This window comes from Pan troglodytes, chromosome 2 (genome assembly GCF_028858775.2).
Source record: "Pan troglodytes isolate AG18354 chromosome 2, NHGRI_mPanTro3-v2.0_pri, whole genome shotgun sequence".
In the NCBI taxonomy this organism is placed as follows: Eukaryota; Metazoa; Chordata; class Mammalia; order Primates; family Hominidae; genus Pan; species Pan troglodytes.
In genome coordinates, this window is record NC_086015.1 from 57,801,796 (window position 1) to 57,828,383 (window position 26,588).

Genomic DNA, 26,588 nt, shown 5'->3' on the forward strand with positions numbered 1-26,588 from the left:
AGGGGTGTCGAGAGACCACAGGCACTCATTTAGCACCTGCTGTGCTGATGCCGGAAGAAGACGTAAAATGTCCGGCACATACATATAGATTTTAAGTTACAATTGTGGGGATGTTGTACCCTCAAAATTGTTGCAAGATAGGAGGACCTGAACAAACAACCAGACAAAGCTGGATGACAGGCAGGGTGCAAGTTGGTGGACAAAGGGGACATTGCACATGTCAAGCCCTGACTGGGTTCAAGGCTCTGGCTAGATAATGGGGTTAGGGAAGTTGGGGGACTGAATATGCAGCACAGTCATCATCCTTCAGGGCTTTTGATTGGTAGAGCTGCAGACAAAGACCCCACATTCAGCCATCAGTACGTAAGAGATTCAGCGTCAGCCTGAGGGAGTGCAGACAGCCGGGACTGGGAAGGTTCCATCAAGGAGCATTTATCTGACCTTGAAGAAGGGTGAAGTTGAACAGATGGAGTTGGGGTTAGGCAATTAGGATTGCAGAGACATCAGGAGGTGGGGAGGAACCTGGTGCTATTTTTGAAGGATGGGAAGGACTCCTCTCAGCCTAGAGGGTGAAAAGTGGGAGGGAAAGAAAGCAAAAGCTGAGATGGAAGAAGGAGCCTATTGGCTTCTTTGAAGGACAGAGGGAGCCCTGGAACATCCTCTTCATGCCATACTCTTTTCTACTATAGAGCCTGCCTTGACTTCCCCACACTAAGCACCACCCCCATGACAAGGAGCCAGTGTCTCTGCCACGACGCTGTGCCTCACGGTGCCTGTGTCCCCGTAAGCCATTATCTACCCGTCTGTGTCGTCTACACTGAGAGTTCTTTGAAGACAGGGACTTATCTCAGTCATCCTGCCACAAGGCATGGCCTTTGTAATACAGGCTGGACTTGCGAGGACTGGAGAGCATTGCTGGCCCATTTGAAGGAGCACAGAAATGGAAATGTGTGCAATGCCTGGTGACAGTGCTCTTTAAGTGGGGTGAATGGAGATTCTAAGGAAGGAGTCCATCAGATCGTGAGGGTTTGTGATCATCCCTCTGGGTACCAGGACAAGGTTGCCAAAATGCCTTCCTCTGCCCTGTAGATATCCTGCTTGGTTTGGTGCCACTCAGGACCGTGAGAGTGTGTGTGTGTGTGTGTGTATGCACACGTGCGTGTGTGCGTGGGCGTGCACCTTCTCTCACACATAAAGGTGCACAACCACCCTGCTGTGCCCCTTTCCACCAGTGGACAGTATTGTTACTTCCCCTTTGGCTTTCCCACCCTACCTGGGTGCCATGGGTGCGGCAGGGACTCAGATTCGCCCCTATACGGTCCGTGTGGCGGGTCATTCATACATGCTCATAAACATCTGCCCTCGCCTGCTCTGTCCAGGGGTATTTTAGTGACGCCTGGAACACGTTTGACTCCCTCATCGTAATCGGCAGCATTATAGACGTGGCCCTCAGCGAAGCAGACGTGAGTATGCACCTGGCGTGGCCGCCACCTGTGTCCTCTCTCCTCTGTCTGTGCATACTCCGCTCCCTGCCCTGCAGTGGCATCACCTGGACAAGTCACAGATCCCAGTCACTTGATCTGAAACTAGGATTTCCTAATGAGAGCTGTAGGCAAGACGTGTTTCAGGGTAGAGCCTTATCCCAGGGCCTTTTGTAGACACAAATCACCTTTTGGAGGACAGGCCTTTTTGCAGCATTTACCCTGGTCACTAGTAGGCAAGGTAAGATAGGATGTCTCTAATTGTTTTCATTTGCTGTGTCAGAAGTGATACCCACAGTGGCGTATCTATAACATGTTTATTTTAGGGGGATGTTTCAAGTAGCCGTGTGGTGCGATGCTAGAATGTTCCCCTTTTGTAACACTGTCCTTTTCTTCTTTTTTCCTGTGGTGCTTCCTCTCCTCTGTGGCTTCTGAATGCTTGCCCTAACAGCACTATTTCACTGATGCATGGAACACTTTTGATGCCTTAATTGTTGTTGGTAGCGTCGTTGATATTGCTATAACTGAAGTGAATGTAAGTAGCAAACTTTGTGTCCTATATCATGGTTGTTTTCATTAAGTCTGACATAGAAGAGACTAGAGGCCCTGCCCTTAAATCTCCACACACTTTAGAAATCCAGACACAAATTTATTTTGAAAGACTAAGGATAATTTGTAGTTTCCTCTATCTCACCCCATCTCTATCTCCTTCTCCTGAAAAAGAGTGGGGAAGTCTATGTAGAATTGCCTTTTGGAACTAGAATAGTATTTCAAAAGATCTAATTAAAGTTATAAGGGCTGGGAGTTAATTGTGTGTCCGTGTGAATGTTGTCACTCACCAGTCGTGTGACCGTGGAAGTCATCCAAGTGCTATGTGCCTCAGTCTTTACAGCTGTACATGAAGTTACTGACGTGCACCCTCGTCCCCGCAATGGTTCTGTGAGGGCACAGGCCGGAGACCCCACAGCCAGCTATGCCCTGAGCCTGTGGTGGCTGCTGCTGGTGCCCTCACCTGTACCGTGTCTGCTCTGAGTCTGACTGGTGACACTGGTGAACGTCCCACACCCAAAGGGTGATGCCAGCCAGCGGAAGGCTGCTTGGGGCCAGGGAAAAGAGGGCCGAGTGCAAACCAGGGAGAGGGTGTCAGTCCGCCTTTGTTACATCCAGTAGATTCACTTGAGGGGGAACAAGTGCAGTAGTGGCATTGTAGATGGAGTGAACCGCTCTCCCTAGAAGCACTCTGAGCACCTCTCCCCCTGCAAAATTAAGAAGCGTGAGAAAGGGAGCCCCTCCTTCTGCCTGGCTCCCCTTGGGTCTGACCCATGCTAGACCGGAAGGCCTCAGGCAGGCAGAAAGGGCCCTGTCTACCTGATCTGTTCCCAGTTCATCAGCAAGTCTTAGTGGGCGTCCAGTGTGTGTGCCGAGCCTGTGCAGAGCCTTTCGAGAGAGTGGGCGGAGCACGGGGAGGGACTGTTGTGTGGTATTGGCTTTTGCTCCACAATGTCCAGCCCACCCCCTGCCCCTGATGCTCTGCCTGGTGACATCTGCAGGATTGAGGATTATAAGGTCCATCCTGGTGCCCAGACAGCCTGCATCACACAAGGACTGTGAAATCCCTGTATGCCACCTATCTGGGGCCATGCTGATCCTGGCATGTGAATAGTAAGACAGCCACCAGCCTGGCAGTCCTAAGACCTGGCAGTTGCAGCTCTAGTTCCAAACTGACTTGGATTCCAGCTCCCTCACGGGCCAAGTGGGGTGAATAACATCTGCCCCCTTGCTGCAGATATGTTATAGTGATAAAATGATCGGAATATTCGGGAAAATGCTTGCTAAAAACCCCAAAGTTTTAGGGAGATACAAGTTTTGTATTATTCTAAGTGTAGATTTTCCCTGTAATAAGTAAAACAGACTGTCAGACATGACTGTGCCCATGAGGGTGTGATTTAAGCCTCGTCATGCCACGCTATGACCAGGCACTCAGATGGTATTTTGCTAGACCTAGGTATACACATATTCCAACTTCTAAAGCCCAGACATGTAAATTCTACTTTATGTGAAATGTTCCATGTGTCAGCTATAAAATTGCCATTCATGATATGTAAATGATGCTTGGTTGTAAAATAAGCTGGTGCTAATGGGAGAACAGCAGGTCCCTAACTGGGCTGCCCTGAGCTCTCTCCGAAGTTTATGGCTAGACATCTGCCAGCTTAATCATCTCACAACGCAAAGTGCTTACAATCTACTCGGAGGTATATTTACATGAAAATTCTGGAACATACCCTTCTGTGAGCCAGAGATGGCCTGTAATGGAAGCGAAAATACAATAAACCAGCAGCTCGGCAGATCTCCCTGGACTGCTCAGCACTTCAAGTGCTGTGCAGGTGGTGGGTGTAAACACTTAGCTTCCGGGCACCAGGATGTGGCCAAGGTCTGTCCACCTGGGGACACCCAGCTTTCTCACGCCTGACCTGCCTGCTGGCTGGCAGGGGTGTAGCACCCATGTACTCAGGGACAGCACGCACCCGGCTTCCTGGCTGCCTCACGTGTGCTGCAGCCTGGCCCTGCTCCTCCCGCTGCCCCGTCCCCTGTGGCCCAGCTTTGCTCATCAGTGTATCAGTGTTGCTGTGTTCACCTTGCACCAGTCAGGAAAGGGACAGGTCTACGCTGAAGTTTCTAGTTAGCATTTGACATTGGGGTATCTGTGCAACACAGGCTTTCAGGGGGCCCCTTCTTGGCATGCAATTAAGCTTTCAAAATCACATAGGCAGACACTCCCATAGTGTGCTTTCAGTCAGTGACCTTTTTCCTGGTCAGCTGTGGCCTGAGACCAGATATATTCCTCAGCCATGGCAATGCCAGTTCCCTACCCCAGGCCAGCAGAACACCACCTTCAGAAATCTCAGTGTCTCCTTGCTGGGCCTTGGAACAGAGGGGATGCTCAAGGCCACCTTCACATTTATTCCATCTTTCAACACACATTCACTGGGCATCCATCACTTACAGGCTCTGGGCTAGGCTGTGGGGAGGCACAAAGATAAAAAAGGACTGGGTGTCCTTAACCTCTGGTTTAAATACATGACAGTGGGACTGTTGGTTCTGACACCCCACTCCCCTCCACATGTAGTTCCCCTGGGGAGCAGTGCACATCACATCCTTGGTGGCCTTGTCCCCTGAGCTGAGGGGTCAGCTGTCAGCTGGGCGTGAACACCTTTGGTTCATCATTGGCTGGTTGTAGCTGCCATAAGTCATCATTGTTTGCAATGTTTAACCTGCCATGCTCTCTTCCCTAAACTCTGTTGATCTTTCTTTTCTGTTGCCTAATTGATTTTCATGTTGGTTTTATTTTTAGAAAATTGTAGCGGCAAGTATATATAAGCATATATACGGTGAAGTCCTTAAAGCAAAGCACTTCTAAAGAATGTGTGCTTGTTTTTGGCCTCTCCACCTTTGGTTTTCACTGCGCTTCACAGGACGTGCTAAGGATTGGTTGCAATCATCTAAATTGTTCCCCATCCCATAGATTGTCATCTCCAGCCTGGGGCCATCTTGGTCAGTCACACTTGGCTCTGTGACTTGCCAACAGTCTTCCAGAATGAATGATCTGGCTGAGAAATGATTGAATTCGGCCTGCGTTTGTATTCTTTGCAAAAACGTTTTGGGTAGTCCTTTGCATGGTCCTGCCTGCGCGCGCACCAGCCTGCTTCATCCTACTGTCCCCCTCCCATGTCCCCACACCCTGCTCAGTTCCTGGTTTGGCAGCACTCATGGACTTATCTCCATCACATTTGGTCCTAACCTCACCAGGCTGCTAAAATGACACACTGTGACTGCTGGGCTCCCTCTTGCTCCGTCCCTCTTTGATGCCTGTTTGTTCCTTGAATGATGAAATGACCCAGCAACATACTGTCCCTAACCCAGGGATGGCTGTCACTGACATTTGTCTCTTCTCATTATCATTAGTGTCTGGGAGGCAAAACACTTGTTTAGAAGCCATATCTGCCTTATTATTACTTACTTTGAAGGAGCAGGTAAAAAGTCATAAGGGAGCTCACTCTCAGAGATCCAGGAATGGTCCCTGCCTTTTAAGGTATGCTGTTTGGACCAGGTGGCTGACAGTCTCACTCATCTTCTTTTTCTGACCCCACAGTAAGGTTGTGTAGTCCCCCATTTCATATGTGAACCCTTTCCCAGGAGCCAGCTCAGCTGGGCACTGGGTTGTGGACACAGACCCAGCAACCCCAAATAAAGAAGCCCTCCTCCCAGAGGTGTTACCTGTGAGCTCAGAAATAGTCAGAGGGAAGACTGGCTTCTCCGCAATGCCTCGGGTTACCTGGCCCAGCTGTTCTGGGATGCTGGTTTGCTTCCTATCTGAATTAGAAAGCTGCATCCTCTCAGCTCTTCCAAGCACAGATAGAAATTAATACAGAAAATGAAATGGACTGATTTCATTGATTTCACTTGGGAACCTCCAGGGTCTTTTTGACTTCCACAGTTGCAGGGGGCTGCCCCAGAGCCTATGTGGTAAGAGCCTGCTTGAGAGCCCTGTAGGAAGAGGCTCGAGGGAACATCAGCAGAGCCTCAGGAATCTAAGGAGCTTTCTGGACCCTGACATGTAGTCCGGCCTCCTCAGGCTAAGGGGCTGTCTCCTGTAGGGTTCCCAGCTGAAGAATGTGACATCTTAGGGTAGGAAGGAACTGCCAAGTTTGTCTTGTCCAAGCCCTGAGGTGACACTGGAATTCCGCTTATTGAAAACTGATTAGCAGCCCCTTGTGGCCGTGTTTGGAAAGCTACCTAGTGAAGAGTCCTTCCCCAGTCTGGTGTCCTCTAGGGGTGTCCAGCATAGCGTAGCCCACTTGCGTTCCAGCTCCACCAGTTCCCTTCATGTTGAAACCTCCTCCATCCCTTGTAGGGAAGATGGGGATGGAGTCTAATCTCTCTCTCTGCATCCGTGTACTGTTCCCTCATCAACCCAAAAAGAACCCACTGTTCAGCCACAGCAGCCTGAGTGGGCTTTTCTAGTGACCCCACTCTGTATGGCCGCTCGAGATCTAAAGGGCATTAGCTGGTATAGACCACCTGTTAACTACTCGGGCCAGCTTTACCCTGGCCCAGGACTGGAGTTCTCAGCTCTGGCAGCATATTTGAATCACCAAGGAGCTTTTAAAATTCCCAACATGCAGGTCTGGCGCAGTGGCTCATGCCTGTAATCCCAGCACTTTGGGAGGCCGAGATAGGCAGATCACCTGAGGTCAGGAGTTGGAGACCAGTCTGGCCAACATGGTGAAACCTCATCTCTACTGAAAATACAAAAAATTCGGCAGGCATGGTGGCGGGCGCCTGTTATCCCAGTTACTCAGGAGGCTGAGGCAGAAGAATTGCTGATATCCTGTAGACAGAGGTTGCAGTGAGCCAAGGTCATGCCACTGCACTCCAGCCTGGGTGACAGAGGGAGACTCTATCTCAAAAAAAAAAAAACAAAAACAAAATAAAATTCCCAACATGCAGATATGCCCCAGATCCATTAAGTAAGAATCCCTGGGGTGGGACCTGGGCTTCAGAGATTTTGTTAAAGATCCCCAGGTGGTTTTAGTGTTCAGGCTAGTGTGAGAGCTGGCCTGCCCTTTTCATTGGGCTGACATTTGTCATTTGGGCAAAGCCATCCTCAGGGTTCTTTAAATTTGTAAGATATTTTGGCAACTTGCACTGTCCCCCCGGGGCTGCCAGTCACATCCTCCCCTGAAGCAGCCCCCCATGCCCAGTGGTGCGTGGTGGGAGGGGAGGTGTCGCAGGCGCACTGAGGGTGCATGAAGCCTGGTGTGCTGTTTGCTCTTTCCTTCCTCCCTCCCTCGCATGTTGTGCTGCCCTCTCCCTTTACAAATGCTGTCTCCTCTTCCCTTTTGTTCTTTTAAACAGAATATTCATGGTTTGAAGTTCATAGTCCATAGGTTGTCAGTTTCAAAGATATCAGTTGAAGAGATGTACACTTCGAAATTCAGTTCGGTTGCTGACTTTCACAAACTCTAAGGAAGGGGGCCGTGGATGGCCTATCAGACTTGAAGCAGAATAGGGAGAGGCCCGCAGGAGGGTCTTAGGCCAGACTGTGGCCAGGAGTGTCTTCCCTGACCAACAGGCCCCTTACTGTCTTGCAGGTCTGATACATAAGTCGTGCACGTTTCAGAAGGATAACTGTAGAGCCGTCTCTCTCGTGCACACTGCCTGGTCCCCTGAACACAGGCAAGCAGAGGTGCACATGCAGGCACACTTAGCATGCACACTCACACCCCACACTCCAGCCAGACAGGGAAGAGTGGAACCTTCCTGTGCACAGCCTTAGTGAGAATGATGTGGAAAATGATGAGAACTTTAAAAAATTAGTTCCTTCATTTGTTAAGGTCTTAAGTTGAAAAACATTGTCTGTCCCTTTAAGGAGCTGATATTTCTTTTGAGATGAACTAATAGAAGAGGGAAATAAAAATAGCAATCCTGGGTTTTTGATAAATCTGTGGCAGAGTTCCCATTCTGAGCATCCCAGGAGAAGCAAGGACCCCTTTTAAACTCTGTCAGAACCTGTTCCTCTTGGGTTCATTGTCACATTACTGAATTTCAGTTTTTCTGTGATATGCTGAAACCCCTTATTTTCTGTGAACTTTGTAGAATTTCCCTTTGGTCTCAGGAGGTAGCCCTTGATGCTAGAGAGGCTTCAGAACTGAGCTCTACCTTTCCCCAGATCCCCAGGGAGGAGGCCCTCGAGAAGTGAGCACATCCAGACGTGTACACATGTCCCTTAACTTTGCAGACACCGTACAGAAAGCGTCCTTGAAGCCCCTAACCGGAAGAGCCTCATTTCTCTCTGTCGGCTCCTGGTGACACCACTGAGGGGAAAAGAGAGGCTGGCACATGCTGGCTCTGGTTCCGCTGACTGTTGCTGTTTAATGTAAAGATGCCTCCTGGTGCTGGCTGGAGTTTGCTTCCAACTCCTCTGTGTTCTCTCAGACACTTTCTGAACACTCAGGTAGTGCTAGGCACCATGCTGGGCACGGAGTAGAGTGAGGCAAGGCCCCTGCCCTCCCTGGGGTGGGGGTTGGGGGGCAGGTAAGCACCAGTCATTACAGATTCTGCATCCTGGGGCCGAGGGACAGGAGCACAGCCAGACCCTGGAGGAGGTGGAGCTGCTGAACCACAGGGGAGCTGGTCCTCCACTGTTTCTTCCAAAGACTCATACGGACCTGCACTCCCTCTTATGTGAAAGCTGTCTGAGCTGTGGGGCAGGCAGCGAGGGTTTCTGTAGGGAAGCCTGCCTCTCTCCTCCTCGCCCTGACTCAGTCTGTCCAGCTTTTCAGCAGCCCTGCCTAAGAGGCTGTTGTCAGACATACACCACCCAGGCGTTTAGTCTCATAGGAACAGAGTGTGGTCCAAGGGGGTTTGTGGCCTGCAGGCAGGCACCACTGCTTGCCCCTCTGCTAGAGACATTCTGTTCCTCGGGGCTAGGAGGCCTGCTGCAGAGCGGTTAGTTCCTGAGACCCACAGCCCTGACTAAGCCAAGAGAACTAGCCTCCTCGCGAGAAGCGGGGGCACACTCTGCATCTGTTGAGGTCTTGCAGCACTGCCTTTACTGGATGCCTGTCAGCCTGGGCACAGCATGTCCTCAAATGTGAATTAGAAAGTGGTACTGTGTCCATGCCCATGTCCATGGCTGCCTGCCCTCAAGTCCACCTCCAAAGAGAGCCAGTGGTATTTTCTCAGGGAGGGAGCAGGTGTGGTGTCCAAAGATGGGAACCACACATTTTTTTAAAGGGGGAAATGCTCTCCGGAACCATTGACTCCTTCCTGGTTCATTAATCCATTTTCAATCTTTGATTTCTTAAAGCCAACTGAAAGTGAAAATGTCCCTGTCCCAACTGCTACACCTGGGGTAAGATCAGTGACTAGTCCCCAGGGGCTGGGCCTTTTCCTTAAGTTTATTTGACCATGTCGAGTTTTCCACTGGTTTTTCTGTATTCTCCATGATTGTCCTTCCAGAACAGTGTCTGCAGTGGTTTGCATTCATCATCAGTGTCCAGTACTCTTGACCAGCCCAGCGTTCTCCTCTAACACAGTAGAATACGTGGACATGCATGTGCTGTGTGGATGCAGTTTTCCAAGCTCTGTGTTGTTAGCATGTAACTCTTCCTTTCATATCATGCTTTTTAAGATGAAAAGGCCCTAGAATCACATCTTCAGTTCTTACCTCTGTCACCTTTGCATCTGTTGCTGTTTTTCTGAAAGTGTTGCATGTTCTACTTTCCATTGGGTTTGACCTCTCCATGATAACCCTTCAGAACTCTGAAGAGAGCAATAGAATCTCCATCACCTTTTTCCGTCTTTTCCGAGTGATGCGATTGGTGAAGCTTCTCAGCAGGGGGGAAGGCATCCGGACATTGCTGTGGACTTTTATTAAGTCCTTTCAGGTAAGAGCCATGCCAAGGACTTCTCTCTTTGTCTTTGAAGATCATATGTAAGTCAGTGATTGTCCCCATCCTAGAGGACCCAGGCTCCCCCTGTGTGGCCACTCTGTGGACCTAAATCAATAGAAAACATGGAATGCTGGAGAGACCCAAATCAGCATTTCTTGGGTCAATCACATGGTATTACTTGCCTAAAGGAAACAGAAGAGAAAGCAGGAAGGATCCGTAGCTGAGAGATCTGTAGCATTTCCAAGACTGAGAGAGGTGTGGGGCCTGCAGCCCTGCAGTGCCCCCGGGATGCCTGGTGGTGATGGTGAGTGCCAGGTCCCAGCAGACTGCCTGGAAGCCCAACAGCCTCTCTCTGACACCTTTTCCTCATAAGGCTACAACAGTGCTGTCTGTTGGCTAGTCTAGATACAAATCAGAAACCACCACCTGGGCCAGCGCACTATCACTGGGTTATCCTGCACCTGGAAGGGTCACAGAGTTCGGGATGTTTGGGCATACACCATGTCTCATTTGTCACCTCTGATTCTCCAGGCTGGTACAGCTCGGTTCTAGACTTTCCCAAGTAGAACCAGCTTTTCCCGTACCTGCCAGTACCCTGCCCCAGACATTCTAGCCTTCTGGACTGATTCCATTTGGAAGAGAAGGTGTGGGAAATATAGATTCTTAGTAAAAGGTGGACCCATGTAGGGAATTTGTGGATATCTACAAGCATTAGAAAGTGAATCCTGCATCTTCATTTTTTAAATTATTTGACTATTTTTCATTCAAAAGTTATAAATGTTTACAATAACAAATGAAGCTGTCTAAAGATATATAAAGAGAAATTTCAAACTTGGCCCTCACCCACCCCTGGGGTAACCAATGTTACCCTCCCAGTAAGCATTTGTCCCTAGTGGATGGGATTTTCACAGGTAAAAGGGAGAAGGGACAGCAATGGGGGTGGTGCAGGCACTCACAAGGGAAGTCACAGATCCTTCTGGAGAGAATGAGGTTGGAGGAAGGTAGAGTGGGGGCCTCAGGCAGGTGAGCCTTGAACTTGCTAAGGCACAGAATCCTCGACAGTTATTATTCATTTAAAGTACCAAAACTTGGGAACAAACTGCTATAAAAATAGATAATTCAGAGGTAATGTTATCTCACTTTTTAAAGAAATTCTTAAAGATTCAATCTGCCACAGATAAGAAAGTCATGTTCCAGAGCAGCAGTTCATAAAAGCAGAGAAACTGTGCAAACAAAAATCTTAAACACTTGGCAATCTAGGAAGAAAATGCACGTAGGTATGTTGAGGAAAGCCTGAAACGAACTCTGTGGGACCCTGCTGAGCAGTCCAGCTGCAGGGAGGGCCAGGCTGGCAGGCACAGGTCAACAGCTGGCACAGGTCTGAAGGTGGCTGAGCACCTGTGAGCCACTGACTTTCTGACAAGCTCTCTCGGATAGTAGAGAAAGCGGGTGCTTTAAGCGTGTGTTCCCAGAATTAAGCCTAACACTCTGGGCACCCTGTGCAGGTAGACATGTTGGTCACATGTGATGAGGTAAGACAGCAGTTGACATTCAGTGAAAGGACGGGGGCTCTGTCAGACACTCGTACTTGTACTTGGTGTTTATGAAGGGAGCCACACTTGGCGACCCCCCAGCTCACTCCTTTTCTTCCCTGGCCCAGCCCCCCAACTTAGCAGTTCTTTCAGAAGGTGTACATCTTAAGAGAGGTATTTTGCATTCTACAGCCACAGCCAGAAAGTGGTTCTTCCCCTCTGACCCAGTAATTCCACTCCTAAGACTTCACCTTAAGGAAATACTTCAGCAGAAGCAAGGTGATTTTGCATAAAGATATTCCTTTGCAACATTATCTACAATACCGCCCCCCAAAACATACCCACAAAAGAAAGTGGAAGTACTCTAAATGTCCAGTGTTCTGGAATGGTTTGATCAATTATAATTTCACCCAAAAAATCCAGTAATGAACTTAAGAATTATGAGAGTTACATGTCTGTGTTGAAAATGTTTAGGGTTAGGCTACAGGGTTAATGACCATGGAAAGCACATCCTGCCTGTAATATTGTAACACTGGGCGTGCATGCGGATGGTGTCTTCAGGACTAAAGTAGTTGGGCAGGGCTGGGATTTAGACGGTTCTTCCTCACTGTCGATATTCTTTCACGGTAACACGTGGAATAGAAAGGAAGCATGTGGCCACTCATGGGTCTTCTCAGGCTGTGCCGGGCCGTCACGGGGACAGCCGGCTGGTGCTGAGCCAAGTGCCTTTTCTCTCCCAGGCGCTCCCGTATGTGGCCCTCCTCATAGCCATGCTGTTCTTCATCTATGCGGTCATTGGCATGCAGGTAAGCTCCAGCCATCTCGCCCTCAGGGGCCCTTTCACTGGGTAGCCCCAAATCTGTGGCAAGATGTACCCTGACCAAGTGAAGTAGAAGCATTGTGATTTTTCAGCCAAATGCCTCTGCTGAAGCCTAGGAAGACGAGAAAGACACAGCTGCTTAGTAGAGAGCTCCAGGGGAGGCCCAGGCTCAGATGAATGTGGAGAGGTTAGAATGCACCAGGAAAAATTGCATGTCATGGCAGAAGAATTATGCTTTATCATAACAAAGTGAAATTCACTTGAAACTAACTATTTCCAGATGCTAAGACTGAAGAGAGAAGCAAGTAGCCCCTCGTGGGTCTTTTCAGTCTGTGCCGAGCCGTCGCAGGAACAGAAGGCTGGTGCTGAGCCAAGTGCCTTTTGTGACCATTGTTGTGCTTTAGTAGCTCACCTTTAAAAAGAGGCATGAAACTGGGCTCTTCTGTGACCCAAGCAGAGGGGCTGCACCCTGTTTCCCAGTTCCTCCTGGGCATGGGAAAGGGACTGGGCCTCCCTAACAGAGGAGCCCTAACATCAAGTGGGCGGTGGGATGGGTTGTGGGTGGAGGGAGGCAGCCTAGTCTAAGAATGGAGGCAGTCGAAGAGCCCAGGTGGCTGTAGATCTCTGCTGGCAGGCTCCTTGCAGATTCTCCATGTGTGCAGGTGCTGTCTTTCAGGTAAAGGAGGGATGTAAGTGAGAAAGAAGTAAAGTGATTCTATGATTTTTGGGGCAGAGAAATGGTAGTGCTTTTTTTTTTTTTTTTTTTTTTTAAATCCTGAAAGCATAGAAGCATTTGCAGATCTCTGGGAATCTTACCAGGAGTTATGAAACAAAAGTCAGCATACTTGAGCCTCTGTGATTCAGCAGCACGTGGTGCTATGTGCCCTGGAAGGTCTTTTATCACATATGTTCTCATAAAAAAGAGCCATCTCAGAACTGCAAGCTGCATGGCACACACAACCCCAGATTCACCCAGCAGGCGTTTGTAAGCATCTGCAGGTTTCTCTAGAATGTCAGTCTGCTCCCTAAATCTCACAAGTAAAACTCTTTAGTACCTTCCCATTGCCCTGAAGATAAAGCCCACTCTTCTGCCCGGGGCTCACAACCCCTGCCTGTTGCCTCCTGCCCTTGTCTCCAGCCTGGTCTTTTATCTGTCTGCTCATCATACATGTTATTTTCATTCCCTCGGTATCTATGCTGTCACCCTGCTCCTATGCACATGGTGCTCCCTCCACCCGAAACACTCTTCGCCTTTCTTATCACCTGATGTATCTTTCAGTTCTGAGTTTACATGTCACTTCCCCCTAGAGGCCTTCCCTGACCCAGCCCCCCAGCCTTCAGTAGATGAGCCTGTCTCACGCTTCCCTGTGTGTCTGGACCACCCCAGCATCATCACTGGGGTTTGATGTTGGCTGGCTACCTTTGTGTCTCCCCCAGGGGAGATCCGCGAATGTGAGACCGTGCCCCTCTGGAGCACCACGTTCCCAGTGTGTAACCTGCTGCCTGGCACATGGTTGTGCCTGGCAGGTCTTTTTTGAATGAGTGAAGTGCCAGGTACCATGAGAAAACCCTAGCTGGTAAAGATCAAACCTGAGTTAGTTCTAAATTCACATACGGATTTTTTTTTGCATGACGAAATCTATTCTCTTTTTCCTGACAACTTCTCCACCTAGATGTTTGGGAAAGTTGCCATGAGAGATAACAACCAGATCAATAGGAACAATAACTTCCAGACGTTTCCCCAGGCGGTGCTGCTGCTCTTCAGGTGACTGCAACTGGCTTGGGCGGTGCTCCTGGGCAGGGGGGTCGGCTAGGTGTGGGTCCAGAGGGACAGAGGACACAGGTTATTAAAGCAGTGTGCCTTTCCCGGTTGATTGTGATGGCTTTTTGTTTTTGTTTGTTTTGTATTCTTAAACACAGACCCTAGCATTTCAAACACAGGAATTTTGCTGGATTGTTAAAACTGCTGTGGTAATCCCGATTGTGGCTGGCATAAGGTTTATTCATTTGGGAGTTAGTAGGGCTACTTAGGCCACCTGAAAAATTGTAGGATGTATGTTTATGCATGGAGGCATGCACTTAAACACGACCAGGAAGACAGAAACTTAGCAAAAACCTCAAGGCCTTTTGCACAGCCAGTGGGGAACATCCTAAGATGTATGATTTCAAATTTTTTGGGATTGCTTTTAACGTCAGTTAATTAACTTTATAAAACAAGCTGCCCTCATAGTGAGAAAACTTTCTAGAGATCATGAAGTATTTCTAATGACTCTAGTGACTGACAAGTCATTTGCAAGTTAGGTGGTTTCCAACTCTGCCTTCAACAAAATTGAACAGAGACTTAAGTTGTTAAGTATTTTGGTCATTAAAAATAATCAATAGGCCAGGTGCAGTGGCTCACGCCTGTAATCCCAGCACTTTGGGAAGCTGAGGTGGGTGGATCGCTTGAGCCCAGGAGTTCGAGACCAGCCCAGGCAACATGGCAAAACCCTGACTCTACTAAAAATACAAAAATTAGCCAGGTGTGGTGGCAACTGCCTGTAGTCCTAGCTACTGGGGAGGCTGAGCCCAGGAGGTCGAGGCTGCAGTGAGCCAAGATCACACCACTGCACTCCAGCCTGGGCAACAGAGCAAAACCTTGTCTCAAATAATAATAATAATTAATTACTGTTAATTATACAAATGTTCAAAGTAGAGAAGACACAAAAACAAGCATCCATTTATACGCAGACAGTTAGCACGCTTGCATCAGATGATGGCTGTAAATCCAAGGGAATTGCAGCAGGACCTCCAGTTACTGTGATAAGTTGCACGTGAAAATCAGTAGGAATTTCACATTTCCATTAATTCAAATTGGATTTTCTTCAAATGACTTAGGTTTTGCTCTAATTATGAGTTTTTCTCCCCTAAGATCTAAGCTTCAAATTCCTTCTTTCCCCCACTAAAGCCCCTTTGTTCTTCATCTGAAAAAGGTGTGCAACAGGTGAGGCCTGGCAGGAGATCATGCTGGCCTGTCTCCCAGGGAAGCTCTGTGACCCTGAGTCAGATTACAACCCCGGGGAGGAGTATACATGTGGGAGCAACTTTGCCATTGTCTATTTCATCAGTTTTTACATGCTCTGTGCATTTCTGGTAAGTGAGCAACATAGCTCCCCCTCTCAATTTACAGATGCTTATGTAGCATTCAGCGTTCACACAAGTGGCCTTTCCCTGTCCCATCGCCTGAGGACAATTGATGTGGATGAGCACTCTGGACTCCACTTGGCAGTTGAGGGCTTTTGTTTAACCAGGCGTGTGTCACTGCCGCCACCTTTGTAAGCAGAGATTTGGTGCTCACTAATCGGCTTGGAGCAATTACCAATCACCTTAGCTTCTTAGGGTTCCTTTCTAAAATTTCAAAGCCAGTGCATATGGTGGTGACTTAACAGTGTGAATTATTTGGTGATAGTGAAATTATAAAACTGCAATGTGTTTCAGAAGGCCTTCCTTCCCCAGGACTTAATTAAAGCCATTCCAGAAAGCTAGAATCACACTCTTTTCTTAAACATTCTCCAAATAGAAAGTTTTTACAACTTCTCTTGGAGACATGGGTTCCCATGTTTCATGTCCATGTCATTAGAAAGCCTGTGCTCAGTTCTAACGCAATCCAGCTGCAGCTGAAGTTCTTCCTTTCCTATTTGCTTTTTCAGATCATCAATCTGTTTGTGGCTGTCATCATGGATAATTTCGACTATCTGACCCGGGACTGGTCTATTTTGGGGCCTCACCATTTAGATGAATTCAAAAGAATATGGTCAGAATATGACCCTGAGGCAAAGTAGGTTGAAAAATATTTGATTTGGCGTGTGTGGGTGGATTTTGGAATGTCAGCTTTTTTTGTGGAGTGGACTGAAAGTTTGGGCCAGCTGGTACTGTTCCTGGACCTTACATTGTATTTTACTTCCAGGGGAAGGATAAAACACCTTGATGTGGTCACTCTGCTTCGACGCATCCAGCCTCCCCTGGGGTTTGGGAAGTTATGTCCACACAGAGTAGCGTGCAAGGTGAGTGTCCTGTGTGCGTGTCCGACAGCCTGTCTTGTAGAAGCTTGCTTCATTTAACAAACACTTGTTAAGTGACACAGCCAGGCCTTCTGTCAGTTGCTAGGGATGCAGCAATGAATAATATGTGGTTCCTACCTCTGGGGAACTCTCAGATTTGTAACTCTTTGGACACCCTGTCAGGAACCATCAGAAGAGGAAGGGAATTCTGTAATTTGTCATTGGGTGGATGGTAGGGAAGGCGACATTTCAGTCAGGTCCAGAAGGAACACAGGAGTTTGTCAGAGGCAGGGAGGGCTCAGAAGGAGGCAGGAGAATGGACATCATAATGGCAAAGGGTGAGCCATTGGCTCATCCTTTGGCTAGGACATAAGAGGAAGTCAGAAGGCCCCAGGTACAAGCTGAGCCTTCTCTGTCCTGCCGAGGTCCAGGAGAATGGGGAGGAAACGTGAATTTCAGGTTCCCATGTTAGGAAGTTGGCTGTTGGCAATGGAGAAGTAGACCTGAGGCAGGGGGATCAACCAGGAGAGCCAGAACGAAGGCAGCAGAAGTGGGAAGAGATAGGAGCAGTCGCTTGGAGATCCACTTAGGGTGTGGAGTGGGGAGGACTTGGTGGCCTGGGTGAGGGGAGGGGGAGTGCTAGGAGAGCACATCTCCCAGCCTCGGCATTGGGGGACATGGTGCTCTGTGTTCCACACGTCCCCTCTGCTACAGAGCTTTGTGGCCATCACAGGAAATGGGGCCCCTTTGCTGGCACACTAGGCTCTAGTCTCTCAGGGATGGATGCAGATCTCCCACCGCAACGCAATTCTGTGTTTCCATGCCAGAGCACGCTCTCAGGAACCCTCAGTGAGACTTTTCCTTCCACAGAACTCACGGTGTAGCACCTTACATTTGTTGCAGTGACAAAAAAGATTTTCCTTTTTCAAGGAAAACGCAAGATTTGCCTCTTGAAACTCTGCCTTCTAGAAATTCATACAGTCTGCATAGCAACTAGTTCTTGCTCCTCATGGATCCAAGGAGATCCTGGGGTCAGGCGTTTTTACCACTCCAGGATGCTGAGCCAGCTCTAGACAGAAACCAAGGTAGCAGAACAGAGTCTAAAATATGTTTCAGACTCTCAAAGAAATCCCTTGAGTCAGACTCATGTTCCCTGCCCTGAAAATCCAGAAAGCCTTCTAGGCAAGTCCTTAGGGTCCTTGCCTCTCTTCAGGCCGGACTCTGGATATTGAAACAGAGCTTGACTTTTTTTTTCCATAAACTTCCCAATACTGTCCTCTTTTCTGCTTTCCAAGAACAGTGTGGGATCCAGTTCACTGATGTCGTCTTGTGTTTTAATTTCCAGACCCTTTTACATAAAGCTTTCAAATGTCCTTGAGGCACAGTCATCCATTTTGCTGACTCAGGAACTTGCCAGGAAAAGTGAACAAATGTCCAGGGTTCCCTGGCTGCCTGTGCTGGTTTTGAAGAGGGGGCCAGGGTTGGTAGGAGGACTAGGAATTTGGGTGGGATGGACTTATGCAGACACAAGATTCCAAATCATCAATATGGAAGAGAAAGAAAATCTTTTCTTTTGGAACATGCTGTTAACGAAAAATAAGAAGTTTTTAAATATTATCAACATCACCATTAATTTAGTGCTTGCCATGTGCCTCACACAAAACTCTTTGCGTCCGTGAGTCCTTTAATCCTTGCAAGTTCCCATCCATTGGGCATGTCATCTGCATTTACAGGTTGAAGTGACTGGGGTCCAGAGAGGGTGTACCTCACCCAAACCCCCTCCAACTCTCATTGCTGGTGTTAAAGGGATCAGGATATAGAAGAGGAGTGGGGAGCATGGATCCTGCTCTGAAAGACCAAAGCCTGGGAGAAGCCACATAGGCTCATGCAAAATGCCACAAGATGTACATGATGGTCTAACTAGGCAAGGTCTGAAGAACATTCCCTGAGTTGGGAATAGTAATGGATCCTGTCGGTTGAGAACCTAAGTCCCAGGCCCTGTGCCTAGCCCATTGTCTTTTACTTCCTTTAACCCTCACAACAGCTTTCAAAACATGCTTGGAGCCGGGCACGGTGGCTCACACCTGTAATCCCAACATTTTGGGAGGCCAAAGCAGGAGGATCCCTTGAGGCCAGAAGTTCAAGACCAACCTGGGCAACAAAGCGAGACCTCATCTCTAAAAAAACATAACAAAACAAAAACAATGTGCCTGGAATGGAGGTCTGACCCTAAGATCTCCATTGAGATTAATGAAAAAAAGGAGAAGACTGCTTGAACAGTGAAGTTTCACGGTTTAAAAAACAAAACACATCATCTGCATGTTAACATTTATATTTCATGACTAAACCTTTGATCTTTGTCATCTCAGAGTCCCCTAAATGGTAGGTTGTATTAATCAGGGTTCTCCAGAGAAACAGAGCCAGTAGGATGGATATGGAGGTGTATATGTATGTATGTATGTGTGTGTGTGTGTGTGTGTGTATTTGTGTGTATATATGTGTGTATATATATATATATATACACACACAGGTTTATCATGGGGAATTGGCTCACGTGATCATGGAGGCTGGGAAGCCCCATGGTCTGCCATCTGCAAGCTGGAGCCCCGGGGACCTGGTGTTGGTGTCCACTCTGAGTGAAGTCCTGAGAACCAGGGGAGCCCATGGTGTAAGCCTCAGTCAAAGGGCAGGAGACAATTGATGTCCCAGCTTAATCAGGCCTATAGAGAGAGAATTAAATCTTCCCCCACCTTTTTGTTCTCTGTGGGCCCTCAGCAACAGAATGAGGCCCACCCACATTGGGGAGGGCATTGCTTTACTCACTCTACCCACTCTACCAATTCACATGCTAATCTCATCTGGAAAAACCCTCGCAGACACACCCAGAAATCATGTTTCACCAAATTGGCATCTCGTGGCCCAGTCAACTTGACACATAAATTAACCATCATATGCGTACCCCCAAATGGCTGTTGAATGGAATTGAGGGTTGACTAGAAAAGAGATGAGTGATAAATGGAAAATAAACACTCATTTGCATTCTACAAAGAAACCTTCCTTTCTGTTTACAGAGATTAGTTGCCATGAACATGCCTCTCAACAGTGACGGGACAGTCATGTTTAATGCAACCCTGTTTGCTTTGGTTCGAACGGCTCTTAAGATCAAGACCGAAGGTGAGCATTCCCTGCCAGCAAGACAAGATGGCAGGAAAGGAAAGAGACATCACATCCCATCTTGCCTTCCTCATCTGGGCCTTTTCTTGGCCAAGGGGAGGCCCTGGGGAAGGGGCTGGCAAGTAGAATGAAGATGTCCATGCTGGGCTTGCTGGCTGGCCCCTGCCTCCTGTTTCCTCATCCTTTATCTCCTTCCTTTATGCTTCACTTTGTCCCAGAATGTTTTGAGTTGACTCATACCACTGCTTACTACATAGCAAGGGAAACAGGCAGGGTATCGGAGCAGAGACGAAGCCATCACAAATGAACTCACTCCAACCATCCCTAACTAGTTGTATGACCTGTGGTGAGGGATTTCACTGGTCTGAGCTGTAGTTTCTTTCCCTATAAAAAGAAAATACGGGGATGTCTAGGAGGTCCTGAGGATGAAATGAGGTGATGTCTGCAAAAGCTCCTTTGCAGTGCCTAGCACACAGTCAGCACTTGAGAAATATAGTGGGATCAGCATCTTCCCAGCTGAGAGACCAAACCAGAATGGCCTTCACAGCCATGCTCAGCCCTGGTCAAATCCTGGTAAAACAGGCACTAGAGTGTGGCCATTGGAGCTGGCTCAGTGGTGACTTCAGAGGTGGAATGGAGAGCAGATTGCAACAGGCTGAGGAGTGACCAGGAGGTGGGGGGAGGTGGGAGGTGGAGACCTCAAGGAGAGCTGACTCTCTGAGGCACTGGTGGAGGAGAGGGAAGAGGAGGCAGCAAGGGACTCATGCTGAGTGCAGGCAGGTGACTTCTTACAACCCTAGAGCCCAGGGAGACTTGATCCAGCAAAGGTAGCCTCTTCCAGCCTAACTAACAGGGGCACCTTGTAGCATGCTTGTCTGTACCTGGCCCCAGGCCAGCATTGTTAAGGGCTCCAGAAGGCAGAATGGTCCTCTATACTGACATGTTAGTTGAAAAGACAAGTGTCAGCTCATATAATAAAAGGCCAAGGTTATGTTGTATGGATGAGTACATATAGTAGGAATTGAGAGTCTTATTTGGGTGAAATTTAGGCTGGATCTTCAAGGAAGGAGGTACGATTTGGAACAACCCATGAAAGAGCAGAAGGCAAAGACATTCTGGGTTGGGAACAATGGAAAGCAAGTAGTAGGTTTCAGCTGTGGGAGGGCAGGATGGAATCAGAGTGGGACAGGCCTTGAATCCCAGGGTGAACCGTGTTTGTTCCCATGGTGGAGGGACTTCCCACTGGGAAGGCATGATCGCTATTGCTGAATATAGGAAGTGTGTTTGCCCCTGACTGGGGAGAGCCTGGTGGGAGTGGAGCCCCATCAGAGGGCAGCGTGTTCATCCAGGTCAGGCTGGGACAAGGCTGTGCAAGCAGAGGAGGAGCTGGGGAACAGAAATGAGGCTTGCTTTTCCCCTTTTGTTTTTTGAATCCAGGGAACCTGGAGCAAGCTAATGAAGAACTTCGGGCTGTGATAAAGAAAATTTGGAAGAAAACCAGCATGAAATTACTTGACCAAGTTGTCCCTCCAGCTGGTGGTCAGTGCAGTCTATTTCCTAAGTAGTCCTTGGCCAGTGCTTTGGTTTTAATGCTAGTGTCTCCAGAAAGTCCAGAGAGTGTTTGCAAAATGCTTTATGTATCATTTAGAGCATTAAGGCCAACTGATAAAGAAAGCCCTTTGGCCATTTGGTGTGATTATTTTGGGGGTAATATGAAGAACATTCCAGACAAAGGAGAGGCTTCAGTGAAAAACCAAAACTCACATGGCTGGAGCAGGGATTTTCTTTTTGGTGGAGGAATTAATGTTTGAGGACAAGATTGTGATCTCAAAGTGAAAAGCCTATATTTTTTGTCCAAAATGAAATATTCAAAACTAGTTTCCAATTACCCTTCAGTATATTGTTGAAAATGTCCCATGAAAAATAGACAGCTTTCAGGAAATTGTATTTTTGAAATGTTCTTATCAAGACTGAATTTACTACCATAATTACCAAAAATGTCCTTTTAACTAACAGGCATGCTTATTTCCTTTTGTTATTTATCACAAAATAACTAACCTTCTTTAAATTTTTATATATATAAAAAACATCTATATATATATACACACATTCAGTGTGTGTGTGTGTGTGTGTGTATATATATATATATATATATATATATATATATATGCATACTGGCTTTGCATTTTTATTTAAGTACATGTGGACTTAGACGTTGAGGTGGTTGTTTTTGACTGTTCTGTTTCCAAGTTTTAAAGGTGCAGGATCTGTTCACCCAGTGCCACCACACCAGCATTCTAGCATCCTTGGGCCGGGCATGTGATGAGCCTTTGGTGTGTTTCGTGACCAGCGAACTTTTATAGTGTCGCTGCCGCCACAGCTTTCGAGACTGGTCTGGCTCAGGTCTGGTAGCTGACTTCAGGACCCAGGCCAGGACGGTGACCAAGGCCCTGCCCCTGAGAAGGTGATGAGCTCTGGCTCTTGGGGTGCAGACAGAGCAGCATGCCAGCCAGCTCTGCTCCTTAGCATGAAGCGAGAAGCAACGTGAGCTTTTGTTGCTGAAGGGGTTACCCGTAGCTGGCACGGCCACAGGCTCAAAGCTGGGGAAGATGGCCCAGAAAGAAATGATAAAAGGAAGACAAACCAACAACAACAACAAAACAAAACAAAAATCCTCCCACCTAGAGAACCCTGGCTTCCCACAGGAGAACTGATACTGCACATTTAAAACAACTCTTTGGTTTTCATTCTTTTCTTTTTAGCTGCACACCCAAGAGCTTGCATGGCTTAGATGAAATGCTTTTGAAAAATTGTAACAATGTGCTTGAGCTTTTTCTGCAGCCTCCATTCCTTTCACCTCTCAGTCTTTCAGAATATTCTGAAGCAATTCTGTTTTAGGCTGGTGGCATGGAATCAGAGTTATCTCTTGCCAACTGTATTCCCCTACATTGTTTCTTTAAATACAGATGCATGCTTCAGAATAGTGGGCTATGTCTGTCTATGTAAACCTTCCCCCTGCGAGCTGAGGACCCTGCTCCTCCCTCGCTCCACCTCACATCTCTCTTGGAACGCCACCTTCATCACAACCAGCCAGACTCCCACATTAATGCCCATCCTCGTGAAATGCCCTTGGAGGGTGTCATTTGCATTAGTGTGAAACTTCATTTCTTTTCATTTTACCAAAAGAAAAGTCCAGAATTTAGCTCGCCATCGAAGCTCCCTTCCTTTGAAAAGCTGATCAACTTTTAGCTTTATCAGACTTCTAGTAGAGTAGAAATCTTCTTCTTTCTTGGCCCAATAACTGGACCTCGCCTTTTCTCTCTATTTCTTAAAATGGATTGGAGTTTAGGATGACAGGTTTTAATCTATTCCACAACGGCAGCGAGAGGCAGTGTGAGGCACAAAAAGAGAGAAGTGGGGCCTTAGGAGGGATGTAAGGCTTTGCAAGCTCCCTGCCTGTGTTGAGTGATGTGCCCAGTGCAGGGCTTATCCGGGCTGAATCTCATGTGAGTGCTGTGGCCACGAAGGAAGTTCCGAAGGCAGTGGCCATCAGGCTTTGGTGCATAGACTCTGGAAGAGTTGCCGGACAGGGCTTGGTTCTCCACATTCATCATTTGTCTGTCTTTCCTCTTTTATCTTCCAGTAGGCCCATGTCCCCAAGCTTTCCTGCATCACAGCATACTTAGAAAAGGATATTTGCATACCCCTCTGGGAACAGATGTGGAGTTCTTGAGGCTGAGGGCCTCAGCATCCCCTACACCATCACCTGGTCAAGAAGCAGGAGACTGAGTAAGGCCAGCCTCCACTCCAAGTGGCTGGGACTGGCAGATGTGGGGTGCTCAGGAAGCCCCTTTTAGCCCTGGTGATAGAACTGAGTCAGATGCTTGTCTTAGGTGGCTTTGCTAGTGTGCTGTGAGGTGTGGCCTGGCTCCTCATGAGCCCGATTATGAGATCAGGAATGAGCTGTGGATCTGTGGATACATGTCAGGCTTGCTTCACTCCCAGTGGCCCGGGGGTCTCCGCTGCCCCCTCACCATCAGTGCTGAGCCGCCTCATCTCTGCCTCTCAGCTCAGGTTCTCACCTCTGCTCTTCAGCCTTCCCCTGCCATCTTGTGGGTCCTTCCCCTTCATTTCAGAAGCTCTCTCTCCTCCCCAGGACTCTCCTCCATCCTTGACCTGGATCCTTTGCTCCTTTGCCCTGAAGAGCACACTGAGCTGCCTCCATTGCCTTCTTTTCAGTCCGGAGCCCAGATGGCCTCCTTGTATTCCTTCTCTTCCTTCCTGTTCTGTCCTGCTGTAGCTTTGACTTTTCTTGTTCTTAGGAACTCTTCCTTGGGCCCAGTCTCCTAATTAGCGCAGTGTCTCAATGGAGAAGACGAAGTGACCCTTGAGTTCTCTCCTGCAGAGCTCTGGGTGGGTCTGCCTCTACTCTGGAGGCTGAAGGGAGATCAGAGTTAGGCCTGTAGTTGCTAGAAGCATCAGGGTGGAATGAGGTGTGGGTCTTCTTCAGGTAGAGCCAGGGCGTTTTCTGGGCCCCACAGAGAAGACACAGAGCCCTGGAATATAGAGGAAGGCTGTGGCATGGCAGGCCACCAGAGACTCTCCCTGGGGTCCCTGGAGGCATTAGCCAGACAACAGCGTGTCCACTTTTTGTGTGCAGCCTGGGAAAGGGATACACTTGCATGGTGTGAGAGGCAGCTCTGAAGAAGCCCGGCAGCCAGTGTGGCTGGAGACGGCCATCTCTGGAGAGGTGGTATGAAGGATAGGACCCCAGGCTCGAGGAGCACACTGTCCTGTGGTAAGGTTCCGGCTTGACTGAGCTGGGCATTTAGCCCTCTCCATCTGTTGAGGGGGTGGTGGTGAGCAGATCCACCATGTCAGAGTTGTGAAGAGGCCATGAGACCCACATGGAATTCTTCTGACACAGGGCTTGGCATCTATAGATGTCCAACAGTAGGGGCTGGCTAGAGCTAGAGCTGATATTCCAAACACACCCTGAGCAAATGGGGAGGCTGGAGAGTACAGCGAGGGGTGAAATACCAGGACCTGAGTGGTCTCTGCTCACCTCCTGCCTTCTTGCCTATGGACCTTGCATCATTAGACAAGCCGAGACAGATTAGGAACCATGTTTTACATGCTACTCAGAGTCTTTGGCTTATACCTGGGTGGCCCCTACACCACTCCAGGACTATCTTAGCTTAGGTTTAGAAGGAACAGAACACTTCTCCAGGCCAGACCACCTGAGACAGCCTTCTCACACAGTAACACTGAGTGGCTTCTGACAGGGAGGCCTGGAGAGGCAGCCCAAGGAGGCCCGGGCATCTCCAGTGGGGACCACAAGATGTTGGCAGCACCTCCTGGATGGGCACTAAGTGAAGCCCACCCCGGGTACATTAGTGAAGGATGATGGTTCTCCATGTCCCCCAGCCCATCAAGCTTCAGGATCCATGTCAATGGATGCCACCGTCAGCACATTTTAAAATAAGGGTGACTCTGAGGGCTCATGATCAACATCAAGTGCCCAGCACTTAAGACAGCCTAAGCCAGGTGGCTGAGTGCTTTACCTGCTTCCTCCCACATCATCCTCACGGCTCCTCTGAGAGGCTTATCCCCACTTTACAGATGAGAATACAAGCTCAGAGAGGTTGAGCCCCTTGCCCCCACATCAGCATGTAGATCTTGCAAGGGTGGCCTGGCCTAAAAGCCAGCTGCTCTGTAGCCTTTGGACCAGCAACCATTCCTCCTTCCAGCCTCTGCAAGTTGTGGTCAGTGGCCCCCAGGGCCCCACATGGCCCCACACACATGGGACGGAGTACTAAAGTGGTCACAAGCTTTACCCCCAAGAGACACAGCACACTGAAGATTTGGTAGCAAGCAGCCATGGGAGAGCCGTGGGGCACATTTACACGTCCAAAGTGGTTTACCATGAGACAGCCAGAGCCTCTATTCTGCCTCATGCATCACCTTTAAAGTCATCAGCAGAGTTCTGATTCCCCAACCATACACGTTGGAGGTTGTTTCTGAACAAAGCAAAAATAAGCCCAGCTCAACTATGAGGTTGGTTGGAGCTGTCACTACAGTGCAGAAAATGAGCTGTTCAGAATTACAAACCAAGAAATGGTATATGGAGCTTATTGGTGGAGAATAGGGGGCGGGGAGCTCATGAAAATCTGAATTTGCAGTCACTTTTCTAAACCTTCCTCTCCTTCTGAGCATGTATGTCACCTTTCTAGGTCTCTATCTTGAGACATCGGGATTTGGATGGTTAATTGCCCTTGATAAGTTTATGGTAGTTATACATGCAAATCCCTATGCACAGGGGTGAAATGTGGCCCGTGAAGCCTCTTTTTGTTTTGTAATTTTTATTTTAAGTAAATAACCAAGACAGCATTTCATAGTGTTACTAATATGCTGCTCTATTAAACTCATAACAAATATATTATTTTCTGCAACCTAGAGTATCAGTTCATTTAACTGACACTAATTTTGAGCCTTAGTTGCTTTGCAAAACCTTGCTTTTTGCTGGTTTGAGACTCCTGTGTTATATGCTGAGACCTCGGTGCCTTCTGCGCCGGACCGCCCACCCGCCCCACTCTGCCCCTGCCCCTGCCCCTGCCCCAGCCAGAAGCAAGTGTTTAGGCTCTTGGTCTAATGTGCTGATTCGGGAGAGCTCTGTCTGGTCTCTCCGTTTAGATGATGAGGTAACCGTGGGGAAGTTCTATGCCACTTTCCTGATACAGGACTACTTTAGGAAATTCAAGAAACGGAAAGAACAAGGACTGGTGGGAAAGTACCCTGCGAAGAACACCACAATTGCCCTACAGGTGAATTGTTGTCTCATTTTGTTTTCTCTTTTGACTAACGATTTTACAAGCTTATTTGAAATACTAGAGAGCTGCCTATTCATGGTTGAGCAGTACCACAAGGATTTTGTTTAAACTGAGATACTACACACTCCCCCAAATGTGGACTAGCCATTTCTGGGCCACAAGGTAAGTGCTTCCCTCCCCGCTGCCTACCCCATAGAGCCCTGCACCTGCCACTACCCACGTGGCAGGGCTGCCAGGACGGAGAGGAGCGAGCGC

General features: G+C 48.3%; 1 protein-coding gene across 26 annotated transcripts in view; it reads left to right on the top strand.

Annotated features, from left to right (window-relative positions):
- CACNA1D (calcium voltage-gated channel subunit alpha1 D) overlaps nt 1–26,588 on the top strand; it is a 317,826-nt gene that overhangs the window by 265,798 nt on the left and 25,440 nt on the right. For 12 of the 26 annotated variants that reach the window (XR_010155607.1, XM_016941295.3, XM_016941286.3 and 9 more), the window contains 12 exons: nt 1,380–1,463; nt 1,933–2,016; nt 9,352–9,396; nt 9,803–9,931; nt 12,210–12,275; nt 13,963–14,054; nt 15,262–15,421; nt 15,979–16,106; nt 16,236–16,332; nt 19,401–19,503; nt 20,941–21,042; nt 26,197–26,327. Coding sequence is in view for 25 of the 26 variants with exons in the window: in XM_016941295.3 (XP_016796784.1) it covers nt 1,380–1,463; nt 1,933–2,016; nt 9,352–9,396; nt 9,803–9,931; nt 12,210–12,275; nt 13,963–14,054; nt 15,262–15,421; nt 15,979–16,106; nt 16,236–16,332; nt 19,401–19,503; nt 20,941–21,042; nt 26,197–26,327 (1,221 nt within the window). In the remaining variant the exon portion in view is untranslated. The remainder of the gene's footprint in view (nt 1–1,379; nt 1,464–1,932; nt 2,017–9,351; nt 9,397–9,802; nt 9,932–12,209; nt 12,276–13,962; nt 14,055–15,261; nt 15,422–15,978; nt 16,107–16,235; nt 16,333–19,400; nt 19,504–20,940; nt 21,043–26,196; nt 26,328–26,588) is intronic. The other 14 variants (XM_016941303.2, XM_016941309.3, XM_016941302.3 and 11 more) reach the window with 5 other exon arrangements.